Genomic DNA, 19,440 nt, shown 5'->3' with positions numbered 1-19,440 from the left:
TTCCATGCTTGTTTGTCTTCATAATATGCATGAAGATGTGCTTCAGTGCAGAATTCATATACCTCATTACAACATGTCATGGTTTTCTCTTTCTAAGAGCAGAGCCATAAACTGATAATCAAAAGAAGGAATTTAAAGTCAATGTCTTCTCCAAAAGTTTTAATCTAGGATTCAGCACTTTCATCTCTATAGTAGCAAGGCCTCATCAGAATAAAAATATAATCAGTCAACCACTATTTAAAGAAAACTCAATCGTGATGCAAATCATGTAATCACTAACACAAACAAATTTTTAAAAAGATGTTATATAAACCATAAATTGAAGAGAGAAATAAAAACACTTGCTCAATTAAACATAGCATTAAAACAATATCATAATTTAGATGCCTGTTCCTTTGGAAAAAAAGAAAAACAGTTAAATTGAAATATTTTCATTCAAACCAGACTTCTGGGCTGCATTCAGCCTCACCTGCCAAAACATTTCACAGACTTCTATTTGATTTTCACAGTCACCTCCTCTAGGGGCAGGTAGAACTCTCTCTGAAGAATAAAATAGACACATTTTCTTAAAGTTATTGCAAACCTGCGCATTCTTAAAAAGCATATCTGCATTGTCTTTGTACTTAATACTATAGTTAAATTGATAAATTATATCCCTGAGTTGGCACTTTGTGAAATGCTTCCCAAGATAAATAATCTATGACATAAATCACACCTCTACTTCCACAGTTAAGCATGCCCTCACAGCCAGTAGTTCTTGGGAAACCTACATTTGATCCTTTGTGGATAAACCTACATTGTTTGCATGAGCTACATGGGAACATCATGCTACAGCAGCCTAGGATAGGCTGTACTTAGGCTCTAAGAGCCCAGAAATGTAAACTTACTGCTCAAGTAAGTATAGTATTTTGAGTTCCTGTTCAAAAATATATGATGTTTCGATGTTGCTATCCTAGTCAAGAATATTAGGATGCATTTAGTCTATTAGACAATGTTTATAACTGATCCAGTACTTATCAGTATTTAGTAATAGTACTGAACTGTCAGAAGGCAGCTTCATACTAAATGAGGAGCAACATTTTAAGACAATATGTATAATTTCTAGTTGTATTGATGGTGAATAACAGATGTACATAGGTTCATAGGTGTGTACTAGGCTAATGGACCTGGGGCCTTTACAAGCCTAGCCTTAGGATTACCCTGGCATTGTGCCACCCAATATTAGTTCCCAGTGCCTCTGTTGAGTAGAGCCACTGGAGTTATCCCTGGGGTGAATTTTCTATTTCCCATCCACTCATCAAGATTTCTTTTGAAGAGGGTCAGCGAGGTGCTCTGCTTGACATGTATAGGAAGTCTATTCCATAGCATGAGCAGTCTCTGGGTTATGAATCTGTCCCTCCAGTACGTTCTGTTGATTGTGGTAATGAGGTTGAGGCCTCTGGAGCATGTGGTGTGGAGGGATTGGGATCTCTTTAGATGTAGCATTTCTAACAGAGCTGGGTCAGTCATGGCTTTGTAAGTTAAGCAGAGATCGCCTCTAAGTAGACGATATGAGACAGAGAATGGTTGGAGTTTTTTGAGTCTGTCCATATAGGGCAAGTAGCTTCTCCAGTTGTAGAAGGTATCTAATGAGGTACATGCCAAATGGGGCATTGTACTTGATACCTTGCCTAATGAGGGAAGAGTAGAGGGAGACAATGACCTCTTTCTTCCTGGATGCAAAACCCTTAGTAATGAGATGTGCCACATAGAAGGACTTTCTGACCACAGTGGCAATGTGGTGATCAAAACAGAGGTTGCTGTCAACCTGTGTTCCAAGATGTCTTATAACACCTTCTGTGTTCAGTGTAGTACCATTGATGTGGTAAGTCATGTGAACTGGGTTTTTCCCAAAGGGGATGATGACACATTTTTTGACATTGAGCTTAAGGCCATGGTTTTGACACCAGTCGTTGGTTTCAGTGAGGCCATTCTGTATGATGTTAACATCACTTGGGAAGTTAATAATAGCTCCCAACTTGCAACCATCTGCAAACTTTGTCAGCCCGAGTCCCTTTTGTGTTGGCCTGGACTTCAGAGAAGTAGATACTAAACAGGAGAGGACCCAGGACCAAACCCTGTGGGACTCCACTCATGACTAGTCAGCAGTCTGACTTGGAGTCAGCTACTTTAACACTCTGGGTTCTATCTCTGAGCCAGTTTGCAACTCACCTAGTGATATAGGGGTTGATGCCTAGCTTAGTGAGTTTTTCTTTGATTCCTGAGTGGGGAATGGTATCAAAGGCCTTGGCCAGATCAAGGTAGGCTGTATGAACCACCTTGCCTTCATCCACAGCTCTGGTGACTGACTCAAAGAAGTTGACCAAGTTGAGCAGCATGATCTACCCTTCACAAAACCAAACTGTGTGGGATCCAGAGTTTGGAGATTCCCTATATCCTTGTTTATTAGGTCCATGATGATGTGTTCCATAGCTTTGCATACCAGACTCATCAGGCTAATGGGGCAAGAGTTACCAGGGTCTGTAGTCACTCCTCGTTTGTGGAGAGGGATGGCTGTAGCAGTACACCATTCAGTAGGGACAAAGCCTGAGGTGAGACTGTGATTGAACAGGGCACACAGGTGAGGTGCCAGTTCACTCTGTAGTTCATGTAGAACATAGCCATGGATATTGTCAGGTCCCATGGAAGCTGTATTCTTGGCTTTGGACAGTGCTGTTTTAACCTGTGCAGCAGTAATACTGGATGCCTGGCAATCTACTGGTATTGTGATTGGTCCTTTGTGTGTGCGGGGGGGGGGGGGGTGACGGATAAAGTTGGTACTGAATCTGTCGGCCAGTATTTTGGCAATATCTGTTTTGCTTGGTATCGGAGGTGCCATCTGTTTTGCTTGGTATCGGAGGTGCCATTGTGCAGTAGCTCAAGCAAATCTGGGTATTGCCGTGGAGATTCTTTACATAACTATAGAAGGCCTTGTGGTTGTCTTTACTATCTGTTGCAATTCTGTTTTCACAGCTAGCTTTAGAGGATTTGATGAGGGATCTCAACTTTTTGTTGAGGCTGATATAGTTTTTCCAGTCTTGGGACTTCACCTTATTCCGCATCAGTTTCTTCCTTCTGTTGTAGAGTTTGTTTATGGCAGGGAACCACTAGACTGGCTTCCTTTTTTTGGATGAGAGCATCTTGGTTCTATTGGCTATGGCGAGATCCATGCATTTGTGTACGTGTTCATATAGTGCATTGGTGTATGATTTGGCAGTCATGCAACTATTCTTCATTTGCATGGGTGCCGTGAATTTAGCCACCTCTGTTTTTAGGATCCCAAAGTTAGCTTTGGAGAAGTTTTTCATGGTGGTTACCTTTGCAGGGGGGTGGGTGGGATGTGGATTTCCAAGGTGATTAGCTTGTGGTCGGATCTAACTAGGGTGGAGTTGACTATTGGTGTAGAGAAAAGGTCGCCCATGTTAGTAATGACCAGGTCAAGGATGTTGTTAGCTCTAGTGGGGGTAAGAACGAGCTGGTGCAGGGCATTGAAATTAATGAATTCCAGGAAATGTTGGGCAAGTGTATTGGTACATGACTAGTTTTCCCAGTTAATGGAGGGGTAGTTGAAGTTGCCCAATATGAGAATGTTAGGTTGGACCCTAATATTCTCCAGGGTGCTTAGGAATGTGGAGTGTGAGTCTTGAGACATGGTTGGGGACCTATAGCAGGCTATGACCTGAATCACTGTCTTACCCAATGTTAGCTGCACCTGAAGTATCTCTGATGCGTTATGTTGGGCTACCAGTCTGGAGGTGTGCGCATCCTTTATGAATATGGAAACACTACTGCCTTTGAAGCTTTGGTCCAAATTCTGGGGGCCGAAAGTTGTGATATAAGTTATAGCCTGGTAGTGCATGGGTGCTTTCTGCTGCCTTGAAACAGATCTCTGTTACAGCAGAAATGTCAATGTTCTCCACTTTAAACAGTGCTTGGAGTGAGTGCATTTTGAGATTTAGACTTCTAGCATTGAGCAGCATGACCCTCAGAGTGCATTTGTTTGTAGCTGTTACAGTGGTAATTTGGTCTTTGGAAAACTGCCTAAAAAAGGCACTATAGGGGTGGCAAGACCCTTGGCCAGTATCCGGAAGCTCAGGGGTCACAGATGCAGGCAATCTCTGGCAAAGCCTCAAGGTCTGTCAATCATGTCATCCTAGGCAGACAGATAGTGGATCCCCTTAGAATGACACCAGAAACTTAGCCAATTGTTGAAATCAATCATTTCCTGCTTGTACTGTGATATCATTCTGGGTGAAGGCAGGATGCTGCTCAGGGCTAATGTTATACCTACCTAGGCTACATAATCCAAGAGCTCCTCCATGTCTCTTTTCATGTAGTCCAGGGAGGTACACCTCAGGTCATTCACACCCATATATACAATGACAGAGTCATATTTGTACCTGTTGTTGAGGGACCTGAGTGTGTGCATTATACAGCTGATCCTGGCACCTGACAGGCAGCTGTTACTATCTCCTTATTCAACCTAGTGAGTTTGACATCAGTGTGTCTCACTATCGAGTCACCTATGACTAGTGCGTTGGGCATGCTGTTTTGCCTTAGGGGCTTTGGTTGAGTGGCACACTGTTTTGGAGAGTTATGTGTCTCGTGATTAGTGTTGTGTTGTGGTGGCTGAGTGTATTTCTGCCTTGGAAGTTTCTGCTGTTTGGGTAGATTTTTACTGAGAGCCTCTGCAAAGGTGGGTGTGTGGTTTGTGTTTTTATGTGAAGGCAGTGCTGGTGTGTGTTCTGGAGGGCTGTGTTCCATGTGGTGTGGGCAATCCCTGGCAGAAATTTAAGGTTTCCTGTCCAGTCATCCAGGTTGTGCTTAAACAGGGTCATGGAGATGCTCTGCTTGATATGGATTGAAAGCCTATTCTAGAGAACTGGCAACCTCTAAAAGATGTATCTGTCTCTCCAGCAAATCCTGTTTATGTCACACACTAGACTGAGTTCCCAAGAACGGGTGACTCCAGTCCCATTTAACTTACAGATGTACAGCATTTCCATTTGATTTGGGTCAGAGATAGTCCTGTAAACTAGACATAGGTCACCTGTAAGTAGTCTATATGCCACTGAATACAGTGACAGCCACTTCAGTCTGTCTGTATAAGGCATGTGCTGGAGACCCTGAATTTTCTTAGTTAGAAATCTATTAGGTCTCTCAAGTTGCTGCAGGTGTCTGGCATGGTACATACTAAAGGGAGCATTATATTCAATAATAGGCCTGATGAGGGATGAGTACAGGGGAGTTATAACCTCTTTTGGTCTTGAGGCAATGCCTTTGCTAATCAGGTGAGTGATGCAGAATGCCTTCCACACCATAGTAGACACATGGTGGTCAAAGTTGAGGTCACAGTCAACTTGCGTTCCCAGGTATTTCACTACTAAATGCATACCTAGGGTATTATTGTTTATTTTATAGTCATCAGACACATTGTTTTTACTGAAGGGAATGATGATGTATTTTTTACCATTTAGTTTAAGACCATGGCTTTGGCACCAATTACTGGCCCGTGTAAGCCCCTTTTGAAGTACTCTGACATCGCTAGGGGATTCAATGATAGCACATAATTTGCAGTCATCTGCAAACTTGGTTAACCACAGTCCTTCTGTTTTGGCATAGACTTCTAAGAAGTACATGCCAAACAAGAGGGTGCTCAGCACTGACCCTTGTGCTGGTAGAGATAAAACCTCCCATTTTGACTAAGTGTTGTCAATCTGTGAGACAGTTTTCAACCTACCTGACAACATAGGGGTTGATATTCCACTGGGTTAGTTTGTCAATGATGCCCAAATGTGGGATAGTATTAAAGGTCTTGGCCAAGTTAAGATAGTCTGTGTGCATGGCTTTGACCTCATCTGTTTCTCTGGTCATGTTCTCAAAGAAGTCCACTAGGCTTAGCAAGCATGACCTGCCCTTGGCAAAACTGAACTGGGACAGAACCAGGGTTTAGAGGTCATCTATATCCTTATTTATAAGGTCCATGATGATTTTTTTCATTGCCTTACAGATGAGTCTGGTTAAACTTATGGGTCTATAGTTACCCGGGTCTGCTGCCGAGCTGCCTTGTAGAGTGGGATAACAGTCGGTGTTTTCTATTCAGTAAGGACAAAGCCAGTACTCAGGCTGTGGTTGAATAGAGTGCCTAATGGAGTAACTAGATCTTGTTTTAGAACATTAAGAACACAGCCCTGAATACCAAATGGTCCCATGGAGGCTGTGTTCTTAGCCTTGGAGAGAGCATTGATGACTTGCTCTTTGGAGATGCAGGGAGGAGGAGATCATGAAAACATGGTTTGCGGTATGCTGGGGGGATAGAAGGGGTACATTTTCTCCAAATCTGTCTGCTAGCAGATTTGCAATTTCCACAGGATCAGTGTGTGCGTGTGTGTGAGATGCCATCCACAATTAGTTCGGCCATCCACAATTAGTTCAGCATACATCTGAGTCCTACATTTTAGACTGCTGACATCGCTGAAGAAAGGTTTATGGTTATCCTTGGCTGTGGTTGCAAAATTTTCTCATAGTTGCTCTTTGAAGATTTTATGAGTTGTCTTATTTGCTTGTTTAGTCTGAAGAGCGTGTTCTTCCAGTTCTGGGGTCTGTTTTCTATTTTTAGACAGCAGCGTCTTTCACTTATTGTATAATTTGTTAATGCTGGACGTCCAGCAGGATGGCTTGTTTTTTTCTTGAGGAGCTTGCTTTAATCCTATCTGGCATGACTGTGTCTATACATTTGTGCAGATGTTTATACAGGACATCAGTGTACAGCCATCAGTGCCATTTGTGGAAACTGGAGCTTGGAAGTAGACTATGCCTTCCCTTAGTAGGGTATAGTTAGGTTTGGTGAAGTTTTTTAGCCTGACTTCTCCTATGGGGAGTTCTGGTGCTATTGTTACTTTAAAAATGACTGATTTATGGTCAGATTTAACCAGTGCAGGCTCTAAACTTGAGACACTGCATTGGTCACTCATATTGGTGAGGACCAGGTCTAGAATATTGCAGCCCCTTGTGGGGTGGTGCACTATTTGTTCCAGGAAATTTGAGTTAACAAAGTCCAGGAACTTTTGTGCATGTGAGTTTGGGCTCATATAAGTTTCACAATTAATGGAAGGATAATTGAAGTCACCCATGACTAGGGTGTTAGCTTGTACCTTAATTGTCCCAAGTAAGTTTAAATAAGCTGTGTGGGCATCTTGGTTCATGGAAGGTGACCTGTAACTGACAATGACCTGAAGGGGGATCTTATCCATGGTAATTTGGAATTGGAGCAGTTCCATAAAGTTTTCTCTTCTAATCAGTCTGGAGGTGTAATTATCTTAAATGAAGATAGATACTCCCACCTCCTTTGGTTTTCACACCTTCCATTTGCATTCTATAAGTGTGAAAGGCATTGTAGCTTTGCAAGGCTGGGGTAATTTCTGCAGCCTTGAGACAGGTTTCTGTAACTGCACAGATGTCAACATCTTCCAGGAAGAGGAGTGCTTCAGAGGGAGTGCAGTTTCTGATTTAAACTCCTAGCATTTAGTGGCATGACCCTTAGTTTCTTTGTGTTTGATATTTTCACGTCAGGAATTTTGTTGTTGTGACCTTGCCTAAAAAAGGCATTATGGGGGAGGCACGTGCCTTAGCCAGCAACAATAGCCTAGAGATGTCAGGTGAAGACCATCTCTGGCAAAACAGGGTGGTCTATCCACCATGTCATCTCAAGCTGACAGGAACTGGATCCCCTTAGAATGACACCAGAAACTAAGCCAATTATTGAAGTCAGTCATTTCCTGTTTATATTGCAGTATCATCCTAGGTGAGGGCAAAATGCTGCTCAAAGCTAGGGACATATCCTCCTGGGATATACATTAAGGAGCTCAGTCATGTCCCTCTTCATATAGTCCATAGAGGTATGTCTCAAGTCGTTCACACCAACATGAATTATGATTGAGTCATAACAGTACTTGTTGCGAGGCTTGACTGAATATGTGATCTGGTGAATCCTTGCACCAGACAGGCAGCTGACCGTAACCTTCTCCTTGTTCAACCTGGTGAGTGGGGTATCTGTATGTCTCACTATAGAGTCACCTATAACTAAAACATTTGAAATAGTTATACATTGCCTTAAGGGCTTATTTGGCGAGACACAGGTGCTAGTGTTTTTATGTGTAGTGGGTGCTTTGGGTATGGTGTTAGGTGCAGCATGTTTGTGATTTGGAGGTCTCTGTTGTTTAGATAGGTTTCTGGAGAGTACCTCTGCATATGAAGGTTTATGTTTTTGAGTGCAAATTACAAATAGGAATCACAGTGTGTGAGTTGACAACCTGTATAGTGTTGCTATTCTAGGTGCGAGAGAACAGTAATTCAAGATTTTTAGTGTAGGAGCATCGAGAGTCTCACAAACTGTACTTCAGTGATTTAGGAGTAAGGGGTTGTCAGTGTACATGAGGCATTTGCTACACTGCCTCAAAATAAAAACATGTCCACCAGGCTGGCAGGAGAAACAGAGGGGAAACTGACAGTCCATAATGCAAGGTTTGTTCCTGGTATCTCAGCAGATAAGGAGAAAAAGATGGGGTTATCAGACAGGGAGCTATTTTAGGGTGACTAACTTATGTGGTATACAGTAGGAGGTCTATAGGGTCTGATATTGATAGGTAAGAAGTAAAATCTCTGCTGGGTGGATCACTGAACAGCTGAGCTATTCAAGAACAGCTCTGCTAGACAGCAGCCACTTTTAAGGGAAATACTTCTATTGGGGCTTTTGCGTCTATAACCAACAAGAGAAGAGTTAGCCCCTCTGCATGGTGGTGCATGATGGTGTGTTACACTCAAGCAAAAGCAAAGCAGCTAATACACAGAAACTAATGAAAAATCTCAAACTGTGCCCTGCACCAATGAAATAGCTCAAACTGAGCACTGAACCAGTAACCTTCAATTAGATACAGCACAATGGCACGAAAATTACAGAACCAACTGATATTGCCAACATCTTGGCAGATAAGTTCAGTGCTAACTTTACCCCTCTCTCACCCCCTAAAGGGCCCATATCTGTACAGGAAGAATACAGAGTCCCTGTAATCACATATACGCAGGTAAAAGCTGCCCTCTCTAAAACCAAAAACACAGCATCCGTGGGACAGGACAACATCCCAGGCTGCGTTTTACATGAACTTCAGAATGAACTGTCTCCCCACCTAAGCAGCATGTTCAATCATAGTCTCACGTCAGGCTTTGTGCCAACTGAATGATGCACAGAAACAGTTATCCCATTCCACAAAGGGGGAGCCACCACTGATCCTAGGAACTATCACCTTATTAGCCTGACGAGCCTGGTCTGCAAGGCCATGGAACGTATCATCACGGAACTCATAAACAAAGACATTGGTAACCTCCAAACTCTGGACCCTACCCAGTTCGGGTTTGTGAAAGGCAGATCATGCCTTCTGAACTTGATTGACTTCTTTGAGGCAGTCACCAAAGCTGTAGACAAGGGTAAGGTGGTTCACACAGCGTATCTTGACCTTGCCAAGGCTTTTGACACCATCCCCCATTCTGGAATTATAGCTAAACTCACTAAACTAGGTATAAATCCCTATGTCACAAGATGGGTTGCCAACTGGCTCACTGACAGAACCCACACTATAAAAGTTGCAGACTCCAAATCTGACTTTAAACCAGTGACAAGTGGAGTACCACAGGGTTCAGTCCTGGGACCTCTCCTGTTTGGTATCTACTCCTCTGAAGTACAGGCTAACACAGAAGGCCTCTGGCTAATGAAGTTCACAGATGACTGCAAACTAGGAGCCATAGTAGAGTCCCCAAATGATGTGGACATCCTACAGAAGGGCCTCACTGAGACAGATGCCTGGTGTCAGAGGCATGGCCTCAAGATAAATGCCAAAAAGTGCATTGTCGTCCACTTTGGTAAAATCTCTGTACCCATGAACTACCACATAGCCGGTAGTCTACTTAAAGACAAATGTGTGATAAGAAACCTTGGGACCCAGGTGGACAGTAGTCTCTCCTTTGATAATCACATTGCCACAGTAGTCAGGAAATCCTTCTATGTGGCACACCTAATCACAAAAGGGTTCTCATCCAGGAATAAAAAGAGATCATTGTTCCCCTCTACTCAGCACTCATTAGACCCATTATAGAGTACAACGCCCCTTTTGGAATGTACTTCACAAGACATCTGCAGCATCTGGAAAGGCCACAGAAGTACCTCACAAAGAGGATTACTGGCCTCAAACAGATGCCTTACACTGACCATCTCAAAAACCTCCAGTTTTACTCTGTAGCATATCGCCTACTCTGAGGAGATCTCTGCCTAACATATAAAGCTATGTCAATCCCAGAGCTGTTGGACATGCTACACCAAAAGAAATCCCAATCCCTCCGAGCTACACTCTCTAGGGACCTAAATCTTGTCACCACAATAAACAGGGCATGCTGGAGGGATAGATTCCTGTCCCAGAGACTTCCCATACTCAGGAACAAGCTACCCATCTATGTCAAGCAAAGTTCCTCATTAGCACTCTTCTAGAAAAATCTTGATGAATGGATGGGAAATGGGAAATACACCCTGGGGATCACTTCTGTGGCTCTGCTTGACAGGGGCACAGGACATTAACTTTCTTGGATGGCCTAAGCCGGGGAACCTTGTTGGCTAGTCTTTTTTAGGCCCTTGGGCCAATAGCCTAGTACCTACCTATGAACCTATGAACCTATGATAGTCCTACAGTATGCTCCTGTCACAAGGGTACAGGGGGGGGCTTCTCCAAAAAAAAAATGTCCTGATTTTTAGTGCTTAATCTACAAACAGAACTGAATTCAGCCAGTCTGAATTCAGTCCATACCATGGCCAACAGAAGTGCAACGTAACAACAGAAAAAAGCAGAATATTTTTTTTTGTAAATTAAATAAGCAACAGTGTAAAAAGCAGCATAGTATTTCTTGAATTAATAATAACAATAGAATAAAACAGCAGAAACAGATCTTTTCCTAAATTCAGTAAAAGCAGCACTTTGTATGAAATACAAAGTACAACAAATACAGTAGTAAAATACAGTGCAAAGCAGCATCAGATAGTACATTTTTTTTAAACTGCTGAAGTACAGTCACAATATATAAGAGAAGTGCAAAGAAAAAAATAGTTGGAGCCCTTTTGTGGGTTTCCCAGCTCAGAAAGACCGGGTAAACACCTACAGCCACTAAACAAATAATCCCAGTCCTAATCTAAAAGCACAGTATGGGAGTGTCTGGAGAGAAGCACTACACAAAAAAATGTAAGGATAGGAATAAAGCAGTGCACCTTAAACAGTCCATAAAAGTGTGATTATTCAATAAAATTCTTTGTTCTGTATAAATGAGCAAAGGGCCACTCAATTGTACAGAATTTAAAGGCACGAAAAACAAGATAAACTGATTAATAAGCTCTCCAGCCAATAAAACTACATGCAGAAATCTCAAGTGCTTCCTCAACCCAGAGAGACCAGTCTACTTCCCAGTGTACTAGAAAGAAAATCTACTGATGTTGATGAGAAAACAAGTGCTTCCTAGAGTGTAAAAATATACTACCTTATCCAACAGCTAGCTAGCTAGATAATGAATTCAGATGAAGTGAATCAGTACAACAGAAAATAAGATGCAAAATGCACTTTTGTGATACATGCACAAAGAAAGGCAAATAAAACAAACAATTCAAAATATTAGTAGCAGTGAAGAAAGGGACAAGCTTATTAAGCTCAATTTACAGTAGGGGTAGGAAGGTGAAAATCACCAGGCTTAAAAAAAAGACCAAAAAACAGAAGGGTGGGTTGGAAACCATATCAGGGAATCACCAGGAGTTCTATACCTTATGCAAGCTTGAAACCTTTCAGACAAAGACAAAGACCTAGAATTTCACTCTGCCCTTAAATATCACTCAGGAGACAATTCAAATTAACCAATGAAAAAGCATGTGAATTAATTTAAGTGTCTCTCATACAGAATAAAATGACCAGGCCAAGATTTCTTAAAACAGAAAACAAAATGGAGCAGGTAAGGCAGAACGCAGCTCTATCACTCAATATAGCTCTACTTTCTCACCAAGCAGGGTATCACCAGCAGTGCTATACCTTATGCAGGCTTGAAATTCTTCAGACAAAGACAGCCCAAAGTTCCACTTTGTATTTAAGTATCACTCAGGAGACCATCCAAATTAACAAACAAAAATCATGTGAAATATGAGTCTAGATAATTCAAGTGTCTGACTCTCACACAGAACAAAACCACCAGGCAAAGATTTCCAAAATGGAGCAAGTAAGACAGAAAACAGCTCTATCAGTCAAAGACAAAAATATAGCTTTACTTTCTCACCCAGCAGGGAATCACCAGCAGTGATATACCCTATGCAGGCTTGAAATCCTTCAGACAAAGACAAAGGCCCACAGGTCCACTCTATATTTAAATATCCCTCAGGAGACAATTCAAATTAACTAATGAAAAAAAAAAACTTGTGAAATTAGTCTAGATAATTTAAGTGTCTATCTCTCACACAGAACAAAACCACCAGGCAAAGATTTCTTAAAACAGAAAACAAAATTGAGCAGGTAAGACAGAAAACAGGTTCGCTACTAAGTATCAAAATTCCACAATCTTGAGATTCTGAAAACAGATGACCAGCATCTCAAACTTAAAAAAAAAAAAAAAAAAAAAAAAAAAAGTAAATTACAAAACCAACTGTGCATTCAGTGGGGCAAGCCTCCCCTGCACTCTCCATAACCCCTACAACTTAAATGTACCAACTCCAAGATTTCACTACAGTGGAGTGAATGGCAAAGTTCCCATTCCACACTGTACGTCAATCTCCATTCACTGTTTTCGAGATTCTGCAATCTCTAGATTCTTGTTGTCGGTATTCAGAGTCTCAGGATTATGGAATTTTGATATTTAGTAGTGAACCTCAGAAAACATCTCTATTAGTCAATGACAAAAGCTTTACTTTATCAACCAACAGGGAATCACCAGCAGTGCTATAGTGTATGCAGGCTTGAAATCCTTCAGACAAAGACAAAGGTCCAGAATTTCACTTTGTATTTAAATATCACTCAGGAGACAATTTAAATTAACCATTGGAAAAAATGTGAAATATGAGAATAGATTATTTAAGTGTCTCTCTCTCTCTCACAGAACAAAACCATCAGGCAAAGATTTGTTAAAACAGAAAACAAAATGCAGCAGGTAAGGCAGAAAGCAGCTCTAACAGTCAATACAAAAAATATAGGTTTACTTTCTCACCCATCAGGGAATCATCAGCAGTGCTAAATTTTTTGCAGGCTTAAACTCCTTCAGACAGGAAGGAGAGGAGTACAGTTGATACCTTTCTGACTACATGACTTCTCTATTAAAGTCTCTGTCCTAATTCAGTGTAGCCACCACATAAAATACACACACACACACACACACACACACACACACACACACACACACACACACACACACACACACAACTGCAGACTCACACATAAACACACTCTTAATGCCAGTATTCATTGTACATTAAGTAATCATTCAAGTTACAGAGAATGGTATAGTGCTATGCTGTAAATGATGTGTTTATGTAAACTTACCAAAATCTATAACAGATGTTAAAATTAACAGATGCAATATAAAGACTACTGAACTGTTCAAAATCCCAAATATAACCACAATGCTCTGCTATATTCCATGAACTGCAGAGTTAACACTGGCTCCTCCTCCTGCACTTCATCAGAATATTGCTTCCCTCTAAAATTCCATGACCAAATTTAAAAATGGTACTAAAAGTTACTGACCCAACTCAGCCAATGACATCAAGTAAATTAAAATCATATTAAGAAATACATACCAATCACAATAAGAGATGACTATGAATTCAAACTAAAATATTATAGGAATAATACATGAATTCACAATGTACATATAAATAAAATTACTAGCTAAAAATAAATTAGCATAATTTTAAACTGTGATAAAGAGTAGCCATGTCATTCAATCCTGGAAATGTGTATGCATTCATAAAATGTGACACCACAATTCACTCTTCCCCAAAGGCTCACTCCAAGGTCCTTCTAAAATTTTTTCCACTATTTCTATCACAAAAAAACCCAAAAACTGATGTGAAGGAAATCTTGATATACATTTATATAGTATAGTATGTTTAAATTTCACAATGTCATGCACATGTTCTAAATAAGTACCTTCACCTTCCCTTGTTTTCCCAGCATAGAATGATGGGCATTGCTGACATTTAGCTATATAAACAAAATCCCTAGAGTTTCAATTGAAATGACCCCTTCCATTTACCCTACATCATTGTATACAGATGTACTTGTCCACTAAAATATAATTCTCACATTTAAATGTACCCTTTCTGGTGGTAATATTACCACATCAAATCTCTTTAACCTGTTCCACAAATCCTTAAAACATCTACCTCTCCGTATATTGTACAGGGTTTCATACCCATTTTTTCATATAAATCATTGTTTAAAAAATAAACCCTAGTTCTTTTCAAGAATGCTCATAATAGGGAGACTATTAAGATTATATGTCATACCCATTTTAAAGCTGTTATTGTCATTCGTTATCTGTTTATCAATATTACCTCCAATCCCATATATTACGGGTACAGATATCCCTGCTATTCTTTTTGTTGTTACACCATTCATAAGGGGGCTCATAAAGGTAAGTGGCTAACCCCTTCTGGTAAACATATTAACAGCTTCTCACATTCCAGCAAAGGAGTAGCTCATTCAGAAACCATCATGGTCAATCTAATAAAGTGGACATTAACTATACCTTTCTTTTGATGCATGGGGAGACAACTAGTCTAATGAAGAAGGAACATGCAATGGGCCAGATAAAATGCTTTATTGGAGCAGGTTATAGCCATCTAAAGTCTGCATTATAGGTTAATGCCTGACATTAAGATCAAACCCAAAGAAGCCTTTTGCATTTTGGAACCATAATGGTTTATTTGTAGGTCATACTTCCAATTCTTTCTATTGTTTATGTATACTATGTACATAATTTGTGATATGGTTGTTTTAGTACAGTAAGTTACTTGATATGTGAAGTTATTGCTAAAGTGACATAGGGTAATTTAGTACTGTATGCTGTTAGACAATGGATAAAAATTACAAAAAAGATAAGAACAATGATTTTGTGAATTATAAAGAGCATTGATCTTAATGTGTAAGTAAGATAAGTACTAAAGCTTTTCAAGTTTCTTTGATTAGAACCATTGCCTTTTCACTGTCACAGACTGCAAATATATCTCACTTATTAATTTAATGCAATCCTTATTAATTAGGATGATAGGATCATAGCAAGTTACTAGGATATTGGTCCTGCAGCACTTATAAGCCTAGCCAAGAGTTTAGCCCATGTTTAGACTAGTCAGTACCCAATGCCCCTGTCCAGCAGGATCACGGGTAGAATCCCAGGGATGTATTTTCTGTTTCCCATCCAGTTATCCAGTGTGCTTAAAAAGGGGTAAAGAGGTACTCTGCTTGATGTAGACATGGAGTCTATTCCACAGATGGGGGAGTCTTTGGGACACAAATCTGTCCTGCCAACAAGTCCTATTGATGTCACAGACCAGGTTGAGGTTGTGCATGTGGGTTACTCGAGTGGAGCTTGACTTGTGGATATGCAGCAGTCCCATCAAGGCGGGGTCTGAGACTGCCTTGTATGCCAGACAGAGGTCACCTCTGAGGAGTCTGTATGAAACTGAGTAGAAGGATAGGGCTTTTAGCCTATCTGGGTATAGTAGATTTTTGAGGCCCTGGATTCTCCTAGTGAGGAACCTCTGTGGTGTCTCCAGCTACTGCATGTGATGCTTTGCCAGGTACATGCCGAATGGGGTGTTGTACTCACTAATTAGCCTTATGAATACAGGGATGTTATGACCTCATTTTCCCTGGATGAAATACTCTTACTTATGAGGTGGGCCATGTAGAATACTTTCCATACAACGGAAGCAACATGGTAGTCAAAAGTCAGGTTGCTATCAACCTGAATGCCCAAATCCCTCATGACTGATTGCATGCTTAGGACATTGTTATTAATGTGATAATTTGTGGGGACATCACTCTCCCCAAAGGGGATGAATTCATCAAATGACTACATAGTCAAATAGCATTTCAATGGAAATGCCATTCGTCAAACCATTCTAAGAGTGCATTATTATGGGGATCAGTAAATTTGCCCTTTGCCCACTGTAGTGTGATTTTGGAATTTGTATATATAATTAGCAGGGGTGGGTGGGTTTGATGAATTAATATAAACCCAATTTAATGAGTACTGTTATATTAGGAACAGTTTTAATGTGCATGCATAATATGTTTGATCAAGGACATAAATTTACTGAATAAAAGAAGAGAAAATAAGCTGCATTGTATGGTACCAGCCATGTGTCTTCAGGGAAACTGAAATATTATTTTTAAAGCGTGCTGTTTAGTAGGAATACTTCAAATTTCACTAAGCATCACAGAAAACGAAATTGTTTAAGGTGCCACTGTTAATACAACATCTATTAAATTATATTAAATACAAAGTCTACTGTTCTAGTACATTTTGTTTGTGTATTTTTACTGATACTTTCATTCAGACCAGAAGAGCATAGAGAAGCAATTAAAAAAAACCCAGCAAACCTACCTTATTAAGCTTGGTGTCAAGTTTTGCTAACACTAATTCCTTATAGCTTGCATATGATTCCAAATTAAGATCCAGACTGACCTATGATTCCCACAAAGAGCAGTACAGATTAGTGTCACATGCAGTTTTATTGCACTCACCTTATTGGAAGTTTTGTCAATTCCAGTTATGAACAGAAGGTATGCCAGAAACATACAGATACAGAGATTTAGCTGGAGAGTGGTTGTCACATTTCTAACAGAACGGCAGAAGATGAAGGTAAGAATACATACGGTAAGGAATAACATTGACAGGATGACACCGACATTTGTGATAACGTCTAGGTAAATGTTATCCTAAAATAAAGCAGATAACTGATTTTAGCATATTCATAATAAAACATCACATATTTATAATAATTCAATACCAAATGAACAGTTGAAATGGAATTAGAATGCTGTTAATGCGGTTCCTTTTTTTGTTGATATGGAACACCATAACTAAGTAACACAAAGATGTTGATTATACAATGGTAGCTTGTTAGTGTTCAGAAACATGCACACTGATTGGTCAGCTCAACCAGTGTGCCATTCTAAAATTGAACATATACCCATAGAAAAAATCTGGCTGCTGAAGTCTGACTGGACTGTCTTCTGTTAGTATATGCTATGGAAGTCAATGCATGACAGCATAAATCCTGTTATTCTAGCAGCTTTCTACGTTTATAAGAGCAAAATTTACAATAGGGATCTTTTTCCTGCTTATTTAAGGCTTTGCATATTTCTTGAGCTAAGAGGTCGAGAGGTATGCATGGAGGGCAGAGAAAATACAAGCAAATCAGGTACATTCTGCAAAACTAAAGAAACGTACCTGATCTTCCTTGTACTTTTGCCTTGTCTCTGTTGCACCTGTAAACTGTCCGGATTTTGCATTTTTTTTTCAAAAAAAAAAGGCAACAGAGATCTTCCTTTCTCCTTGGTTTGCTTATCAAAGCACTGATGTGCTTTGGCCTCATGATCAAACCATGCCAACCATGGGTAAATCTTCATTATACAATGATCCCCATTAATATTCCAAAACGTGCACACTGCTTGGCCAGCCCAACCAGCATGCCCGTTGTAAATCCCACAATATACCAACGGAAAAAGGTCCGGTCGCCCGGACTTTTTTCTGTTGGTATAAAGTGCCCCAAAACTTTTTTTTTGCAATTAAACAAAAAGAGAAAACAGCAATGGAGACTTCCTTTTCTCTGCTGCTTCCATTTCAAAGCATTGATGTACTGGGTATGCTGGGAAACACAAGTCCCATACGCATGCTCAGTACATCAAAATGAAGAAGCAGTATACCACAACAGGTGGAAGAACAGTAATCCGCTGTTATACAAAAACATTATTTAAGAAAAGTAAGTATTTTTTTTCTTAAATAATGTCATTGTATAATAGCAATAACCGACTCCGTGGTTTTGGTATATTGAAGATTTACCCACAGTTGCCTTTGTTTAATCACTCGGGCTTCACCCTCATGCTTAAACCACACCAACTGTGGGTAACTCTTCAATATACCACACCTTGTTGTCGGTTATTGCTTTAATATACCACACCCGCTCATCAGTTATTACTTAAATGTCTTACCAAATCATTTTACAGAACTCTGTTCTCTCACTTCACTGTATACCATCAAGGATGTAAATTGTTCAGTTCCCTTCCCCCAGCTAAGCACATTTGCTATGCTTTTTTTTTTTAAGGTGCTGTTGAAGGGAAAAGGTGAGAGAATTAGGGGGTACTTGAATATAAAATCAACCTAAACCCATCCTTAATTGACTGGATTCAAATTAAGGAGGAGAAGCTATCATCAAAACACAGGCAGCTGGGTAAAAAGCATTACCTTGTTAGGCAGATGCATTAAAACTTTCTACTAGCCAGCGTTTTTATACCTTGTAGCTCCATACTAAATGTACAAGACTGCATAAATCCCATAAAACATGACAGCATAATCCAAAAGCTAATGTCCCCCCAATGTCTCTGAAGCTGGTAGATTTTCAGGGAGTCTCTTACACCTTTCCTAACATACTAAACTGACAATTTACAGGCTGCTGTATATTTTAAAAACTGGTATAATATAGCATTTGTGGGTTCCCTTCTCCATGTCAATGCTACATGCTACTATCCCAGACAAGAGCATGACAGACAATTTTAAAGGCAAGTATAAAAAAAAAAAAAAAAAACTTTAATGTGATTTAAAATAGCACAAATGCAATGAACCACTGCATACCCTGGGGTATGCTAGGGAGCGGGGCTTCTCACCCACAACACCTGTGCTAGTTCCTCTGAATATGCTGACAAATACAGAGAGGATACCAGTGAAGGGGTCTGACAGGCATAACTCTAATAACTATCTGTCAGTAAAGAGAAGAGAATTACTGTTAGTAACTCTAGTACTACATTTCATTGCTCTTTGTGTTTTTCCTGTGTCACCTACTCAATTTTGCCATGACTTTTGGCAATCACAGCTTTTATAATACAGTGGTAAAGTGCAGATGAACCATAGTACAGAAAAAGCACAGTTAACCTGACTTACAGTGATATGAATAAGGAAGGAGAGTCAGGAATGGTGGGTAGTTAATGACTCTGACATGGTACCTATACAGAACCAGTTACTGGGATGCACAGAAAAGTAGAAGTATTACAGGGGGAACAACCTGTGGTAACTGTTATAGTAGTAGGAAAGTATTACTGCAGTAAGGAGCAT

General features: G+C 40.2%; 1 protein-coding gene across 1 annotated transcript in view; it reads right to left on the bottom strand.

Annotated features, from left to right (window-relative positions):
- Positions 1-19,440, bottom strand: part of LOC122810710 (putative adhesion G protein-coupled receptor E4P) — a 378,388-nt gene that overhangs the window by 203,161 nt on the left and 155,787 nt on the right. The window contains exon 3 of the mRNA XM_044082275.1: positions 16,854-17,048. Within this exon, the coding sequence (XP_043938210.1) occupies positions 16,854-17,048 (195 nt within the window). The remainder of the gene's footprint in view (positions 1-16,853; positions 17,049-19,440) is intronic.

The sequence above is a fragment of the Protopterus annectens genome, chromosome 9.part0, assembly GCF_019279795.1.
Source record: "Protopterus annectens isolate FY-2018-M chromosome 9.part0, PAN1.0, whole genome shotgun sequence".
NCBI classification, from domain to species: domain Eukaryota; kingdom Metazoa; phylum Chordata; order Ceratodontiformes; family Protopteridae; genus Protopterus; species Protopterus annectens.
Note: the sequence above shows the minus strand (reverse complement) of the source record. Positions and strands in the feature narration are given on the sequence as shown.